At 36.8% G+C, this 15,546-nt stretch overlaps 1 protein-coding gene across 1 annotated transcript in view; it reads left to right on the top strand.

The window, feature by feature from the left end:
- RFC1 (replication factor C subunit 1) overlaps positions 1-15,546 on the top strand; it is a 1,497,679-nt gene that overhangs the window by 1,136,530 nt on the left and 345,603 nt on the right. Inside the window, exon 18 of the mRNA XM_044063570.1 lies at positions 8,999-9,153. Coding sequence (XP_043919505.1) covers positions 8,999-9,153 — 155 coding nt within the window. The remainder of the gene's footprint in view (positions 1-8,998; positions 9,154-15,546) is intronic.

Below are 15,546 nucleotides of genomic sequence, written 5' to 3' on the forward strand. Positions count from 1 at the left end.
TCGTAGGCCATGGTAGAAGGTCCTTAATGTGAAATGCAACAGATGTTATCTTTCATTTCACATGATGTGTGAAGGACCCTCTTTGCTGGGTTCAAAAGTCACTCATGTAGTGTGGCTGCTGGGTCCTCATTGCTTTTTCTTGATTTTCAGGAAATTTGCTTGCTTAGTGGATGGGTAAACTAATAGACTCTGGGCTGCTTGTGCTTTCTCAGTGTGGCGTACAACATGTCAGCAGAAGGGCATATGTGCTGTGGCATTTGGAGACTTTGAAAAAAGTCTAACTGAGGAGGGTCTCAACAGCAGTAATAGATATAATTTTGCCATGTTCATTGCTGGAGAGTTTTGACTATTTTTATGGAAGAAAAAATTGCATTATTTTGTTGAAGTTTTTAAAGCAATAGTGTCTTGATCATTGCTAGACTAGATTACTTGAACAATTTCCATTTTGTTTATTGCAGTGTTGTTCATGGAGCTGAATGAATAGTGATTCTTTCAGTCAATGTCAAAACTCAACAGGTTTACTGAGAATTTTGGCACTGTTTAATAGCCTGCGGTCACCACATCTGACATTGTTATTGCAGAAGCTCTGCCACAAGGCCCTACACCTACATGTTTACTGAGAATTTTGTCACTGCTTACTAGCCTGCGGTAACTACATCTGACCTCTATATTGCAAGAGCTCTGCCTCATGGCCCTACACTTAAAAGTTTGCCGAGAATTTTATCAGTGTTTAATAGTCTGCAATCACTACATCTGACCTTAATATTGCAGGAGCTCTGCCAAAAGGCTCTAAACCTAAACGTTTACTGAAAATTTGGTCACTGTTTAATGCAAGCACATTTATCATGAAAACCCTTGCTACGTATTAACTTTAATCAGTTACATACATGCCTGCTCTGTGATTGAAAGTCTCTGTGAAATAGTCCATGCACTCTAAGGACCTCTTACTAAGTTGGCCGCTGTCCCCTTTAGCTTAACCAGTAGACTGTACTGCATATGCCAGTTATTTAGTTTTAAGAAATGATAACCTGTTTTACTTGCATCTCTTTGTACTGGCTGTAAACTAATTGCTGTCTGTTATAAATTGACCTGATGGTGGAAAGCCTGCTCTGCTCAGCCTTGCTACATGCTCTGCTTCACTTCCCTGCCCTGCCCTCACTTATCACTCACCCCCACTTGCTCTAATATTATACTTCCTACGTACACATTTCACTTGCGACTCTCTTATTCCAAAACCCTCCCTAAATTACCTTACTACTTCTGTACATACACTTTAGTTCCTTGTTTTACTTCCCTATCTGTACTTTTTAGCTCCATTCCCAATTATCTTTCTGCCTCCCATACTGCTTTGCAATATATCCATTTAAGATCACGACCCTCCCTAATAGTACTTACCTAGTCCACACTGCATCTTTTTCTTTTCCCAAATCATTTTTTTTTTCTTATTTTGACTACATGATTGTACTCTAGCCTTTAAAACCCATTGATTCCTTACATTCAATAGACAATACCAGGACATCTTGCTTCTCTTCTTTTATAGAAAATATTTCTCCTCACCTGTCATCTTGCAGCTTTCAGAATCCACCATCACTGATCTTCTACTGTCCTGCAACTTTGTTTCCTCCTTCATTGCTGTTTCCCACTACCTGACATCTGTAAAATACAAATTCCTGCACTTAATTATGCTACTCTTCAGCTTATCCTCCATTCTTCTCTGCCTACTGTGCCATCTTTCATCCTGCCATGATTCAATGTATCGTAATATCTCTCAAACTCTGTCCCAACCACCTACCTATCCATTGTTCCTTTTTACACTCTCCACACATTGCACCAAACCTATTTAATATTTCCCCTCACCTTTATTCCTAAAATGTGCTAATTAATTGTACTTCAACTAAAACCAAATTAAAATTAAATGAAAGAGTCCTCTCCAAAAAAAAAGTATGCATAATTCCCCAATCTACTAAACTCCTTATAGGAGGAGAATAGACCCGCTAATCCTGACCCCACCTGTAAAAATGAACACAAAGGTAGTTCTCTAACACACACTTCTGTAACCCAGCAACAACCAATCCTCACCCCTGGTGATCTATTTTTGCTGTATAAATGTTACAAGTATAAGAAATGAAACTGAACTGTATGCCTGGCTCACCCAACCTGATGTATGTCTGATGTTCTCACTGTAATTGAAACTTGGATTAAGTCCAGATTAAATGACACTGAAGTTTTACTTCCTGGCTATAATAATATCCGTAATGATTATATAAAGAGGAAAGGTGGTGGTATTACTGTAGTATTTCCCAAAAACCTACCACATTTCCCCTTACAACAAACCAACACCAAAATTCAGTTCAGCAGAGCTTCATATTGCTTTTCTCAAAATAAACAATTATAAACAAATATGTATTACTGTCCTTTATATCTCTCCAGGCAGCAATACAGCAGTAATGTAAGATAGTAAGTTCTACAACAAGAACACAGGGTAATGAGGGAGAGAAAGGGGAGAACTCTAATACCATCATGGAAGTATCGAATAGAGAAAACTATGAAGCAACTAAGACAAGAAGTGTCACTGTTAGAGGTGTATAGAAGAGGGAACAGATCAACAAAAATTTTCAAAGATAGACATACAAGATAAAGCAATGTGCAATATTATAACGGATCAGGATCTATCATGCATTATTGCAGATAAACTGAAAATAGCACAGGCAGAAAAACTTAGAAGATACCCAGATAAATCTAAAGAAAAAGTACAAAATAAGCAATTTAATGATGACCCCAAAAAGTTTTATAGAGAATTGGGAAGCAAAGTAAAAGGAATTGAAAGACCACCCAAAAAAGAAATAGATACATTTTGGAGACGTATTTATGAAGATCCTGTGGAACATAAATATTCTAAATGGATAGAAGTAGTAAAAGAAAGTATAAGAAGTTTAAAGGTACAGGATATGAAATGGGATGAAGTAACAGCCAGAGAGATTGAAACAATGTTAAGAAAAGCTTCTAATTGGAAAGCACCAGGCCCAGATGCAGTGCCTAACTTCTGGTTAAAAGTATTAACATCTTTGCATGAAGATTTAGCCATAAGTAAGAACTCTTTATATGCGCACCCCGAGCAGACACCAACGTGGCCAACAGGAAAAAACAATGCTCCTACTTAAAAGTGAACCTGCAAGCTACCCTAAAAATTATAGAACAATGTCTTGCCTTCCTAGAACGTATAAACTGTACACTGGAATTGATGCCGACAGAGATTATAATCCTTTAGAAGAAAACGCAATCATGGCAATAAAAGAAAGTCAGATGGAACAAAAGATCATTTGTTGTTAGTCGTAGTGAACTGTAAAAAGGGGAAGAATTTAAGTATGGCATGGATTGACTACAAAAAAGCATTTGATAGCATCCCACATTCATGGATAAAAAAAGTGCTTAAAAATATATGATACATCCTACACTCAACTAAATTACAGTGACCATGAAACCAGTGGCAGACCACTTTGCAATTAAGCCATGATAAAGGAGAAGTTATTATTCCAGGGATAAAAATCCAAAGGTGGATATTCCAGGGTTGACTCCCTGTTGCTGTTACTATTCTGCTTTGCTCTTAACCCATTAAGCTATCTACTTAACAGCTTAGGCAATGGCTACAATTTGGCTGCTAGAAAACAAAGTGTAAAGGCTTCTCATCTTCTCTTTGTCGATTATTTAAAACTGTATAGATTATCAGACGAGGAACTGAAAGCACAATAGCAAGTTATTGAAACTTTTTCAGATTATATGAGAATGTCATTTGATGATGATAAATGTGTCAAAGCAACCTTTAAAGCAGGAAAACTGTAGCACCAAGAAAACATCAGTTTGGGACAAGAATGTGATGTAAAAGAACTAGAGCAAGAGGGAGTGTATAAATATTTGGGAATTGATGAAGAATCAACAATAAAACATGAACAAATGCGAATAAAACTTAGGAATATTTTAGAAGATTTAAATTAATGAAAACAGCATTGACATCTAGAAACAAGATCCAAGATATAAACTAATTTGCTGTTCCTGTCCTAACTTATAGTTTTGGAGTGATTGACTAGCCCCAAAACGTGTAGGATAGATTAGGAAAACAAGAAGGATACTTCATGCTCCCCAAATGATTTATAAAAATCAGTGCATACCAAGGTTATATATTCCCTGTTCTGAAGGAGGGATGGGTCTCCTTGAAATTGATCATATGTATAGATCTGCAGTCGTGGGACTCCACACACATTTGCTGACCTCACAGGACCCAAACGTAGTAAAAGTTTTATAACATGATGATAAATCTATGACTTGCATATTGGCATCAAGCAGGAATGGAAATCAAACCACAAGTAAATAAAAATCAGGCAGCAACTGAATGTGCCAAAAAGAGAAAGAATATAAGGTGAAAGACCAGGTGAAGAAGCCAAGATATGTGGAAAATGCATAAATATAGTTGCAAGTATAGAAAACTTCTGGAAGAACCTCATGTTCATCAGGAACTAACACAGTAGTGGTTAAGGAGAGGCGAATTTAAACCAAGAGTTGAAAGGTTAATACTGGTGGGCCAAGATAGTGGGCTATGTACACATTGGTTTCCAAAGTCCATTGAACATATGGGAGAAAGAGACAAATATAGGTTTTGTAAAACAGAATCTGAAACAGTTGCACACCTTGTTGCTGGTTGCGACATACTAATGGCAGAAAGACTGTATACTGAAAGGCATAATAATGTGGCAAGACTGTTTCACTGGGGATTGTGCAAACATTATTGTGCTGAAGTGGCTGAAAAACACTGGAGGTATGAGCCACAAAGCATCATAGAAAATGATGGTCTACACACCATGGGATCATCCATTACCAACAGTTCAAAATATAGATACTAGAAAACCGGATATAGTCATCCAAGAAAAGAAGGCAGAAGTAGCATTGATCATTGAAATCGCCACTCCCACATACAGAGAGAGACAAAGTCATAAAATATTAGGATTTGCAGGCAGAAATGAGAGCAATGTGGAAGAAAGATACCCAGATAGTTCCAATAGTAGTAGGAGCAATAGGTCTTCTAAAAAAGAAACTACAATCATATTTAGATATGCTACCAATACATGTAACACTGTATGAATTGCAGAAGTAATCATTACTGGGCATGTTGTGGGTGCTGCAAAGAGCACTTTTGGCTGACATCAAAGATTGAAACAATATTGATTTCATGAAATTTAATCATACTTTGACTTAGGAATGGGGTTCATACCCGTCATGGTATTAGAAACCCAAAAGATTTGGAGAAAGTAAAATAAGATGGCCTACACTGTATATCCATAACACTGCCACAAGAAAAAGTATTACCAGGTGATGTGAATGTCAGTTAGTTGGACATAAACTCTAACTCCCCTATGTTTAGCAAGAACATATATGGTTTCACCCTACTAATTAATAGCAAGACATTAAATTCTGTATTAAACTGGATCGTAGTATTAGACCCTAGCAAATAACTCAACCACAGGCATAATGTCGGACTCTGTGATCATTTCCCAGTTTATATGACTAAATCTTTCTCTCATCCAGTTAAACAGCATATTTATAAAACAACATTTAACCTTTCCCAAGTTTTACCCGAAAATGTTCATTACTGCACTATCTTCTATTCACTGAAACTTCTTAAAAATCCTCCCTTTAGATGATGCTGTGATTGAATTTAATACAACTTTTCTAAATATCCTAAATAGCTTTGCACCTCCTAGAAGGAAGAGACTGAAAAACAATGAAGTTTGGCTGTCTAAAAGGAGTAGAATGCTAATGCAGGGTAGAGGGAAAGCATAGAAGGAATGGCAAAAATATGAAACCCCTCAATATCTTAAATTTCAGAATGCTTTTCACTTGTACTAAAAAGCATATAAATAAAGACAAAAAGTATACTGTAATAACTTTCTTAATATTAAACACAACCCTAAACATTTTAGACATCCATTAAAGAAATCTTCCATCCCAGCCAAAAATTCAACCCAAACCTCTCTCCTGATGACTCGCCACTTGGACCGGCAATACAGTTCAGCTCTTAACATCTCTAACCAAAGATTCCTCAACATCTTATCCGATCCCTGCCCAACAGCCACATATCACCACATCCAGTTTCACCTTCAAACCGGTACCCGCATTACATATAAAACTACTCTTAAACTTAAACCTTGCTCTTCCTCAACTGATAAATTTCCAAGCAAGTACCTGCCTTAATAAATAGGTCAATCCAAGAATCCCACATTTCCCTCTCTCTGGAAAAGTCGCACATTATCCCTCTCTACAAGGAGGAAATTCAACAAGACATTAATAATTTTAGACCTATAGCAATCTTATCTTCCCACACCAAAATAGTTGCTAGACTGTCTCCTGCAGGACGAAGTCCTATCCCCTACACAACATGACTTCCGTCCTTCCCATAGTACTAGCACTGCCCTTCTAATGTTTATAGCTGCAGACAATAAAGCTAGAGATAATGGCAAGCTAGTCTATTCCTTATTTCTATATTTGTCTAAAGGCTTTGACACCGTCTGTCACAGCAGACTTCTACTTCTAATGTCTTCATTAGTCTGTCAGCCCACCCATCTGTGGTTCAAAAGCTACCTTTCCAATAGGTGTCAGTCAGTAAAATTGCACTCCACACTCTCTCCTTACCTCCCAGTCACCAACGGTTTACCAAAAGGCTCTATCCTTGGTCCCCTCCTCTTTAACATTTTCACCAATATCCACTGTACTTCCATACAACAGGCCACTCTAATACAGATGATTCCACTCTCATTTGTACATCTGACAACCTGGCATACCTTCAAAAAATTACTCGGGAAGCTTTAACAGTCACTGAAACATGGCTTTGTAACTCGCACCTCATGGTCAACTTAAAGACTGAACTACTACTTTTTTCCCCAAATCCCTGTCTCATGAAAAACAATTTAAAGCCCTCTTTCTTGATGATTTAACCATTGAAGTCACTTCTCATATTAAAAGGGGTGATAGTGGATGATTATCTTACATTTGACTTGCATATACAAAATTGCATAGAAAAACTCCTAAAAACTAGGGATGCTTTTCAGAGCCAAAAACTTTCTCATAGATGCAACTAAAACTATATTTGCCACTACTTATCTCCTCCATATTTTTTTTTTTTTTTTTTTGCGCTCCCATTCTCACTAATCTCCAGGCTTCACAAAAAATTAAAACTGGAACAATGCTATAACAAAGTTGCTAATTTTGCAGCACATACCCTTTTCAGAACCCAACACTGTATAGCTCTAAAAATCCTAAATTGGTTAGAACTAACATGTACACAACTTCTTACCACCTATAAAATTATCCAGCCTCCATCTGCCTGTCCGGCACTAAAAAAAAAAAAAACATTTTACACAACTATGTTGCCAGTCGGTTGCTGGGCATTGTGCGTACTTGCACAAGGTTGCTAAGGCCTGGAACTCCTTGCCTGTATCCTCAGGTCTGTACCCTCCATCCCATCTTTGAAAACCACTCTGCAAGACTTTCTTACTAAAATTTGCTCTGTTCTTGCTCAAAACCAGGATAAAACTATATCATTAAAAGTGAACAAGTACTGTTTAATTTCTTATACTTCTTTACTATCCCTTATTCACTTGCTTCCTTACTGATGTCTAATTCTCTTCCTGACTTTCTCTCTAAATGTACTGTAAGCCTGTTTTCCCTTACTTCATATTGTATTTCCTATTTGTGTTAGACTAACTTACCTTTAACTTCTCCACAAACTGTCTAAAATTTCTCTAAATGTTAAGTAATTGTCATATACCTTATATCGATTCTTAACCAATATTTTTATATTGTCTAACTTGTTATAAATATTTAAACTGCAGGTGTTTGTTTTATTTTTGAAGATTGTAAAATTATTGTTCTTAAAATGTTTTTAATAATTTGCAGTGTTTCTACCGTGGCCTCCACTGAAAGTGGGCTTCTACCCAGTAATACTTTCCCAGTAATCAGTAAACTCTTATTGACTAGGGAGTGTTGTGGTTAGAAAGTATATGGATGTTGAATCACTTTCTGACTGTAATAGCACTGGTTGCCATTTTCTAGTGGGAAATTCCAAAAGTGAATTTTGACAATAACATTAAAAGGGGTCTTCTTTTATAGTTTTGTGCCTTTTAACTGAAAACATGAATATTAAGTCTTTGATCATGAAAAAAATGCGGTATGATTTGAAGAAGACAGGGAATAGCCTAACATCCTTATCAAGGATCTTGTTTAGTAAAATGTGTTTCATAGACTGTTTGAGCCAGGTGACAGTAAATACCAGTTCAAAAATGAAAAATTAGAAACTGAGCTAGAGGGTCCCATATGGGTAAGTGCAATTGCCTGTGCAACTTAAAATATTCCGTTATAATGCTGTTATGCTTTTAACAGAGGCCCACTTGTTTTTAGAAGGTTGGAGAATACAGTACAGCTGTGGAGGATGAGAAAACATGTATGCTGCAGCAGGTATATGCATATTTTCATTTGCAGCCCCTTTAAAACATTAAGCAAGTTATATTTAAATGGCTAAGATCATAAGCATTGTCTGGAGACATTGACTTGAGTTTACATCACTACTAAGTGTGCATCCTTCAGATGAGATGCTAAATCTAGCCTCCATCTGCTTGAGTTGGTGGTAGTTTAGGCAGATGTTAAAGCACACAGCAGCTGTCGAAAACAGTAGGGGAAGTTACCCGATTCGCTGACCAAATTTCCCCTAATAAGTGCCACCTTTGGTCTCTGAACAGACGCTATTAGCTTAGTCAGACTAACCCAATTAACAAAGCATAACTAAAAATCATGGAGAGATGGAAATAGGTACCTGCGAGAGGATGCCACCCACCAGATGTAGCCCACATTCAGAATGGCATTACTAGGTGAGACATTTTTAGTGGAAATGATTGTGGATTTGCATGTGTCTCCTTTTACAGTAATTTCTGAAAAGTTATCTTTTCCCTTTCAGGGCCCCTTTGATGTTGCCAGGAAAGTATTTGCAGCTGGTGAAGAAACTGCTCATATGTCTCTAATAGACAAGTCTGATCTCTTTTTCTATGACTACTCATTAGCACCTCTCTTTGTTCAGGAAAACTATGTACATGTCAAGCCTGTTGCAGCAGGGTAAGTTTGATTATGGTCAGTAGAAAATAATGAGTTGATGTTAATTATGGCACTGTTTATTCTTAATCTATTTTCATTCTGGTAAAATGTATATGATATGAGCAACTGAGCTTCAAATGTATGCATCTTATTGTAATGTTTTTTTTTTTTTTTTTATACAGTTTGTATTACTGTTAGAACAGGTGCTTCAATTCCTTCCCCTTTCCCTCAAGCAGATATTTTATTCAAATTATCTGCATAGGTAAAGGCCACCCTTTATTCAGCCAGATGGTACCATGGCTTAACTTTCTGGTTACCCACACCTTTTCCAGGTCTCTCACAATGGATGAACAATTCTTATTAGATGTGCAGCTTCCTTAGAGCAGTGTTGTGCTTTTTGTTTTCCTTATCTCTGTAAATTTAGATTCCAACTGACAGTAGTTGGAAACAGCTTGTGCTCATAGAAGAGGCAAAAATGCCAGCCTCAACACTGTGCACAAGGTAGGCTCTGAAACCAGACTTCTCAGTGACTATTTTTCATCTCTATCTCACTCTCTGTCTCTGGAGCTGCTCTTTGTGATATGCCCTAGGCAAGTTTGGGGATGCTTACAAGTTGTTAATGAAGGGCTGTACAATTAGATGTTTCCACTGAATGAGAATGTTTCCTTAAATTGTCTGAGTTAGAGGAAAATTCTTAGATTTACACTTTTGCCCAAACAGTTGTGAAAGGTATTCAGCCTCCGTATATTAGGTGCCACGTGCCAAATGTAGCCTTACTAGGAGAATTTAGTGCTTATGTTTGAGTGACAGAGGTGACCAAAGAAAGGAGCCATGAGTCAGAACCTGAGAAGCAGGTGTCTTGGACTTTTGTGCATGTAATGGATTATTGTTAGAGGTTCTTAAATATCCTTCATATCAGATCACATTGGACTCGTCAGTTATCAGTTTTTTGATCATATTGTTAGGCAGGAGGCTATGTGTTCTGGACACGTGGATGAAAAGAGGGACAGCAGTAGCATTCATTCATCACTTGGATAATGAATTGGATTTGTTAGCCAGAACATCAGCTGGACAGGAGAAGACCTATCCAAATAGTGTGGATCTTTTGCTCATGTCTGGATGAAGAGTTCATGGTAAGAATCTCTTTCCTACAAGGAGACATTAATTGTATTCTTAATGAAGTCCGAGACACTGAGACCAAGTTTATAAGGTTCAGGACCTCAGTCATCCTGACTATAGGAAAGAACTGTGGTGGGATGAAGATAATTGCCTAGGGTAACCTTAGTACACTTATTGATATCATTGGATGAAAGCTGCCAAATTGAGAAGGCAAACAAACCCTCCCTGTAATCTTCTGTCAGCCTAGGATCCCCACCTTAGCCTGGTTCCTGCAGCTGGAAGGTGGTACTTCTGATTAGATGCACTGTGTTGGATTCCGATAGTCATTCCAAACAGATCAAGTATGGGAGGTTTGTGAAAAACTCTAGTAAGTCATCATCCTAAAACAGTAACAGTTTGGAGTCAGGATGGTGACTAGTCAGGCATTTTGAAGGCGCTTCCAGGCTGTGCATATGAGGTCTTTGATTAGAGTAGGCGTTGTAGATAATATACCACGTCATGCAAATTACTGCAGGTTAGTTTTACCCTCGGTAATTTTGTGTGTGTATATATACACTGACAGTTTATTTCGCATAGGTCTTCTGGTGCCTGAATGAACTGCACTGGGCACTTAATTGTTCAGAGACCTGCTTTTGATGAACCAATGTTTTTAAATGGTTATTGCTGTCATTCAGCCACAATACCAACCAAGACCCAACATGCTCAGTGGGACCCGATATGCTTTGTTTCTTAATACTGTTAGACATGCCCTTGCAGACACAAACTTTCAATTATTTAAATTGAATTTGGTTACTGGTTTTATTCCTGATGAGTAGAATACTGCAGTGATGATACTTGTCCATAAGGGTAGCTTTACATGCCTAATCTGCAATGCGAAGGAACGTATTATAACCAGACTCGTAAACTGCACTGTCAGGAATCTTATTAACTTGAATCCCCGCAGTTTGGCTTTGTGGAGAGGTGATACTGGCTATTGAATCTGGTAAACTTCTTTGGAGGGGTTACAGAAGCTGTAGACAGTTGCTAAGCGATAGGCACAGTGTATCCTGACCTGATCAAGGCCTTCAACATCACTCTACATGCTAGCATCTTACAGAAGCTAAATGCTGTAAACCATCGACCCATGTGTCTTAAGATGGATCTCAAACTGGTTGAAAAACAAAAACCACATAGTGTGAAATGCAAGCGCCTTAGAGGGTATGAAAGTGACCATCAGTGTGCCTCTGGGCACGGTGCTGGGACCCATCCATTTCAGCAAGTATTTCAGATTTCTATGCAGACAGACAAGACCTGTGGCTCACAGAGAATGCAGATGACTGCAAACTGAGGGTGATGATTAAGTCGCTCTCTGGCGCTTAAACCCTCAGACATTAACCATCCTTAGTAAACTTTTGGTTTACTAAAATGGGCTAAAAATGAGTACTAAGAAGTACAATGTTGTCACTTCTGGTAGACAAACCCTCCACCTCATCATACTGTATAAATAATGTAGCAATACAAAACAAAACTGTAGTCCGGGATCTGGAAATTTGAGTTGATGATTCCCTGATGTTCTTCGTGTTTCACTGTTGCAGTCATCACATTTGGGCTATCCCTGCCAGGTTAGCCCTCAGCCGGCACAAATACCAGAGGCTTAGTATTTCTGCATTGGTTGTTGTCGCTTTAGGACTGATGTCAGGTCGTCAGTAGTATAAAGTAAGGCAGCTGACGCCATTACATCAGTCTTTCTTGCCGTGGAGCCCGAAGCAGAAGCAGTTCGCACGAGTGTGGTCAGCCGAATACTTCAGTATATCAAGTGCTTTTGCAAATTTTAGAATTTACCTTTCTTCCATCAGATCACCACTGTCATTAGGAGCATAACTGTCAAGTGTACCCCATTATGGGTAGTGTACCTTATTTGGGATCTTAAATAGCTTATGTTCCTCAAAGGTCTAAACTAAAAGGCTATGTCACACAGCCAGTGTGTAAAACCAGCATATTTTAACCATCATGTGACCTCGCTAGTTGAGGTTATTAGTAAGCCTTTAATATGTGTTCCACATTTTGAGGGCTAGTGTTCCTTATTTCGGAGATGGGAAGTTGAGAGCTATGATTAGGAGTCTTCATTAAGTCAGCTCTTCTTACAGTTTACAAAGAGTTTCTCCTGTCTCTCATTAACAACATCTTTGTGTTTTACTGGTGAACTGACCAACTCTGATATCACCATAGTTTTTAAAGATTGGGCCCAAGTATACTCTGGTCATCTGAAGCCTCAAATTGCTTAGTAAAGCAAGAGCTATTTGTACACTTTCAAATGACGCTCTTGGGCAACTTTTTTGTTCCTTTTTATCATGCTCATCTCTTAACTCTCGAAGTTTCTATATTTTTGTATGGTTTACTCTGTAGTCTTTCAGACTTGGAACATTTGGTAAGACTGCTCTCATTGTTGAGCAACATGTCTCCCTTTTGAGACATTGCTTGCTTCACTGCAGCTTTTCCTGGTGATGTAACAGTCAGCTATCACATGTCTCAAATTCTTTCTCCTGCTTCAGGTTTTATATTTTCACTCGGTCTCCAGTTTGTAAATCTAGTAGTGTCTTGCAGTTTGTCATAATAGTATTTGTTCATGTTGATTTTTTTCAGCATTTCCTTTACATTTTATTGATTTTCAGCCATCAGTAACAGTAATAGCCAGTTTTCTGCTCATTAACTGCCAAACTGAAGAGAGCATGTTTCTGCAGTGAAGTATTTCTGTATTTCAAAATGATAATCATACCATCATAGTTGTTGAAAAAGTAGTTCTCTCTACTTTTCCATCAGAGTATCGGTACTCTGGACTGTTCGACCACCTGTTTTAAATTCCATTTAATGCACCAATTTTCTGAATTTCTGATTTTTCTGTCAAAGATCAGTATATGATGTAGCATCAGGCTTTCTCCAGAGTAGAAATAAACATTTAGACTAATGTGCTAATCAGACTTGAAATTGCTTTGCCAGTCAGTTTATTTCATGTAACATAGAGCAGTAGGTAACAAAGGTACATTCCATAGTTCAGTTGGAAGAGGTCAGTGCCTATTCATTTCCACTGATACTTGATACTGGGAGTAGAAGTGTTACAAATGCATAAACTGGTGTTATCCTTCTATGTCAGTTTCCTAGACAGAAAGATTTCCAAAAATACCAGACCTTTAGTAGGATTAGCACTTTCAATCAAAATACTTTGCAGACCTTTTTCAGGTCAATTTAACAGCAGGGAAATACTCCGGATGAGATGTTAAACCAATGTATCTGGTTGAGTTTATAGTAGTTATGATGGATGGAAAAGACCCCATAGCACCTATTGAATAGTATAGGGGTCCAGGGGTCCTTTATATGCAAAAATAACACTTACAAAACATTTACAGAAATATAAATTTACATATCTGTTTACACATTCATAATTTCCTTTACAATCATACTAAATTTGTATCCCTATTAGACCTTCACTCCTTTTTCCATAACCACCAATGAATTTTACTTAATATTGTTGCTAAAATTCATTTACCATTAAACATTGCATTTATTAGTAAAAAAAACCCCACCAAAACGAGCACTGCACAGCACAGATAAATGTGGAAACGTTCAAACTAAAGTAAAAAACAGCCATTATCATGAACACTCCACGAACAGGCAGGTTATAACTTTTTCTTATAGTAAAGCTGCAGCAGAATTATAGCAGGATTCAAACGACACTTCAAGCTATTAAAAATAAGTTATTTTTAATAGCTTGAAGTGTCGTTTGAATTCTGCTATAATTCTGCTGCAGCTTTATTATAAGAAAAAGTTATAACATTGCATGTTCGTGGAGTGTTCATGATAGTGGCCATAATTTCATTTATTGTTTTGTTTCATTCCATATAACCCATACAACATAAAATAACATTTGATCTATTCTTTTAACAAATTCTGTACTTCTCTTATAATATCCACATTTAATCATATCCATGTTTATTTTATCCACTTCTTTTATGTCTTCAAAAATCTTCTTTAAACAGTTTTCCCATAATTTTTTAGTCTTACATTTCAAAAACACATTTTCTGAAGTTTCTTCTTGACAGTGTAAACATATTCTATCACTTTTCTTTTTAATTTTTATATGGCATATTTCATTTTAGTGGCAATTTATCTACTACCAGTCTCCACACAAAATTTTGACATTCTACTTTCTGATTACACCATTTGCTTCTTAAAATAGCTTTATTTTTTTTCATTTGTTAGATTTTCCCATGGATTTACATAGTAATATCTTATTACATTCCTATACCATACTTTCCTATCTTTTTCCTATATCAATTTTTATTTTCCACATTTTTTTGTAACATTTTATTTCTTCAGTTATGCATTCTCTGTCTCTCAACTGTTTTTGCCATACCCCCAAATGTATCATACTTGTATTTATACAGTTTTACTAATCGCTCATCTTTTTCATTTTCCAGTTTAACACTTTGTACAAATTTAGTGATGTAGCATATACCACTGGTTTAATTAACCTCAAACCTCCTATTTTAAGTACAAAACACCTCTTTTATTGGGTTTAATCGAAAACCTCATAAATGAAAACATATCTACATAATTCCTTTTCAGATATTGTTGTCAGCATAAATACACTTGCTAAATATATTATTTTTCCCATCAGTACTGAATTTATCAAATAAGTCTTTTTCTGAATGATAATGTATATGCACTCCAGCAAATACAGGTTTGTTTTATTTCTTTTGTTTTTTTCCCATTGAATTCCTGTTACATCTTTATTCCCAAAATTTATACCCAACACATTCATTGTAAAATATATACCCCCTAGCTTTACTGTAACACCTAAACCTTTACGTTTTTCTTTATTTAAAGCCATCTAGATACACATTTATGCAAAGTATTACTTATTATCCAAAGTTTGTTTTTTTTGCAATTGTTATAATGTCATCTGCACATGTTAACAGAACCAGAAATCGTGACCCTTCAGGCGTTGTATACCCCACCTCCTTCATTTTGTAGTTTGTTTCACATACTATCACATTCATAAATAATGCAAACATTATACAATTCATTGGACATCCCTGTCTTACACCACTCTTCATATGGATCTCTTGGTTTAACCAGCCCTTTACAGGTATTTTTAATTTATTGCTACTATATGCTGATGTACATAATTTTGTGACTTTCTCACTTATATTCTTTATTATCCATAATATTTCATGTCCAGTTGTGTCAAATGCCTTTATTAAGGTTTCCTAACATGATTTTCGTTTCTTTTCTATTCATAGCATCTTCCACAACTTC

Source organism: Protopterus annectens, chromosome 2.part1, assembly GCF_019279795.1.
Source record: "Protopterus annectens isolate FY-2018-M chromosome 2.part1, PAN1.0, whole genome shotgun sequence".
Classification (NCBI taxonomy): domain Eukaryota; kingdom Metazoa; phylum Chordata; order Ceratodontiformes; family Protopteridae; genus Protopterus; species Protopterus annectens.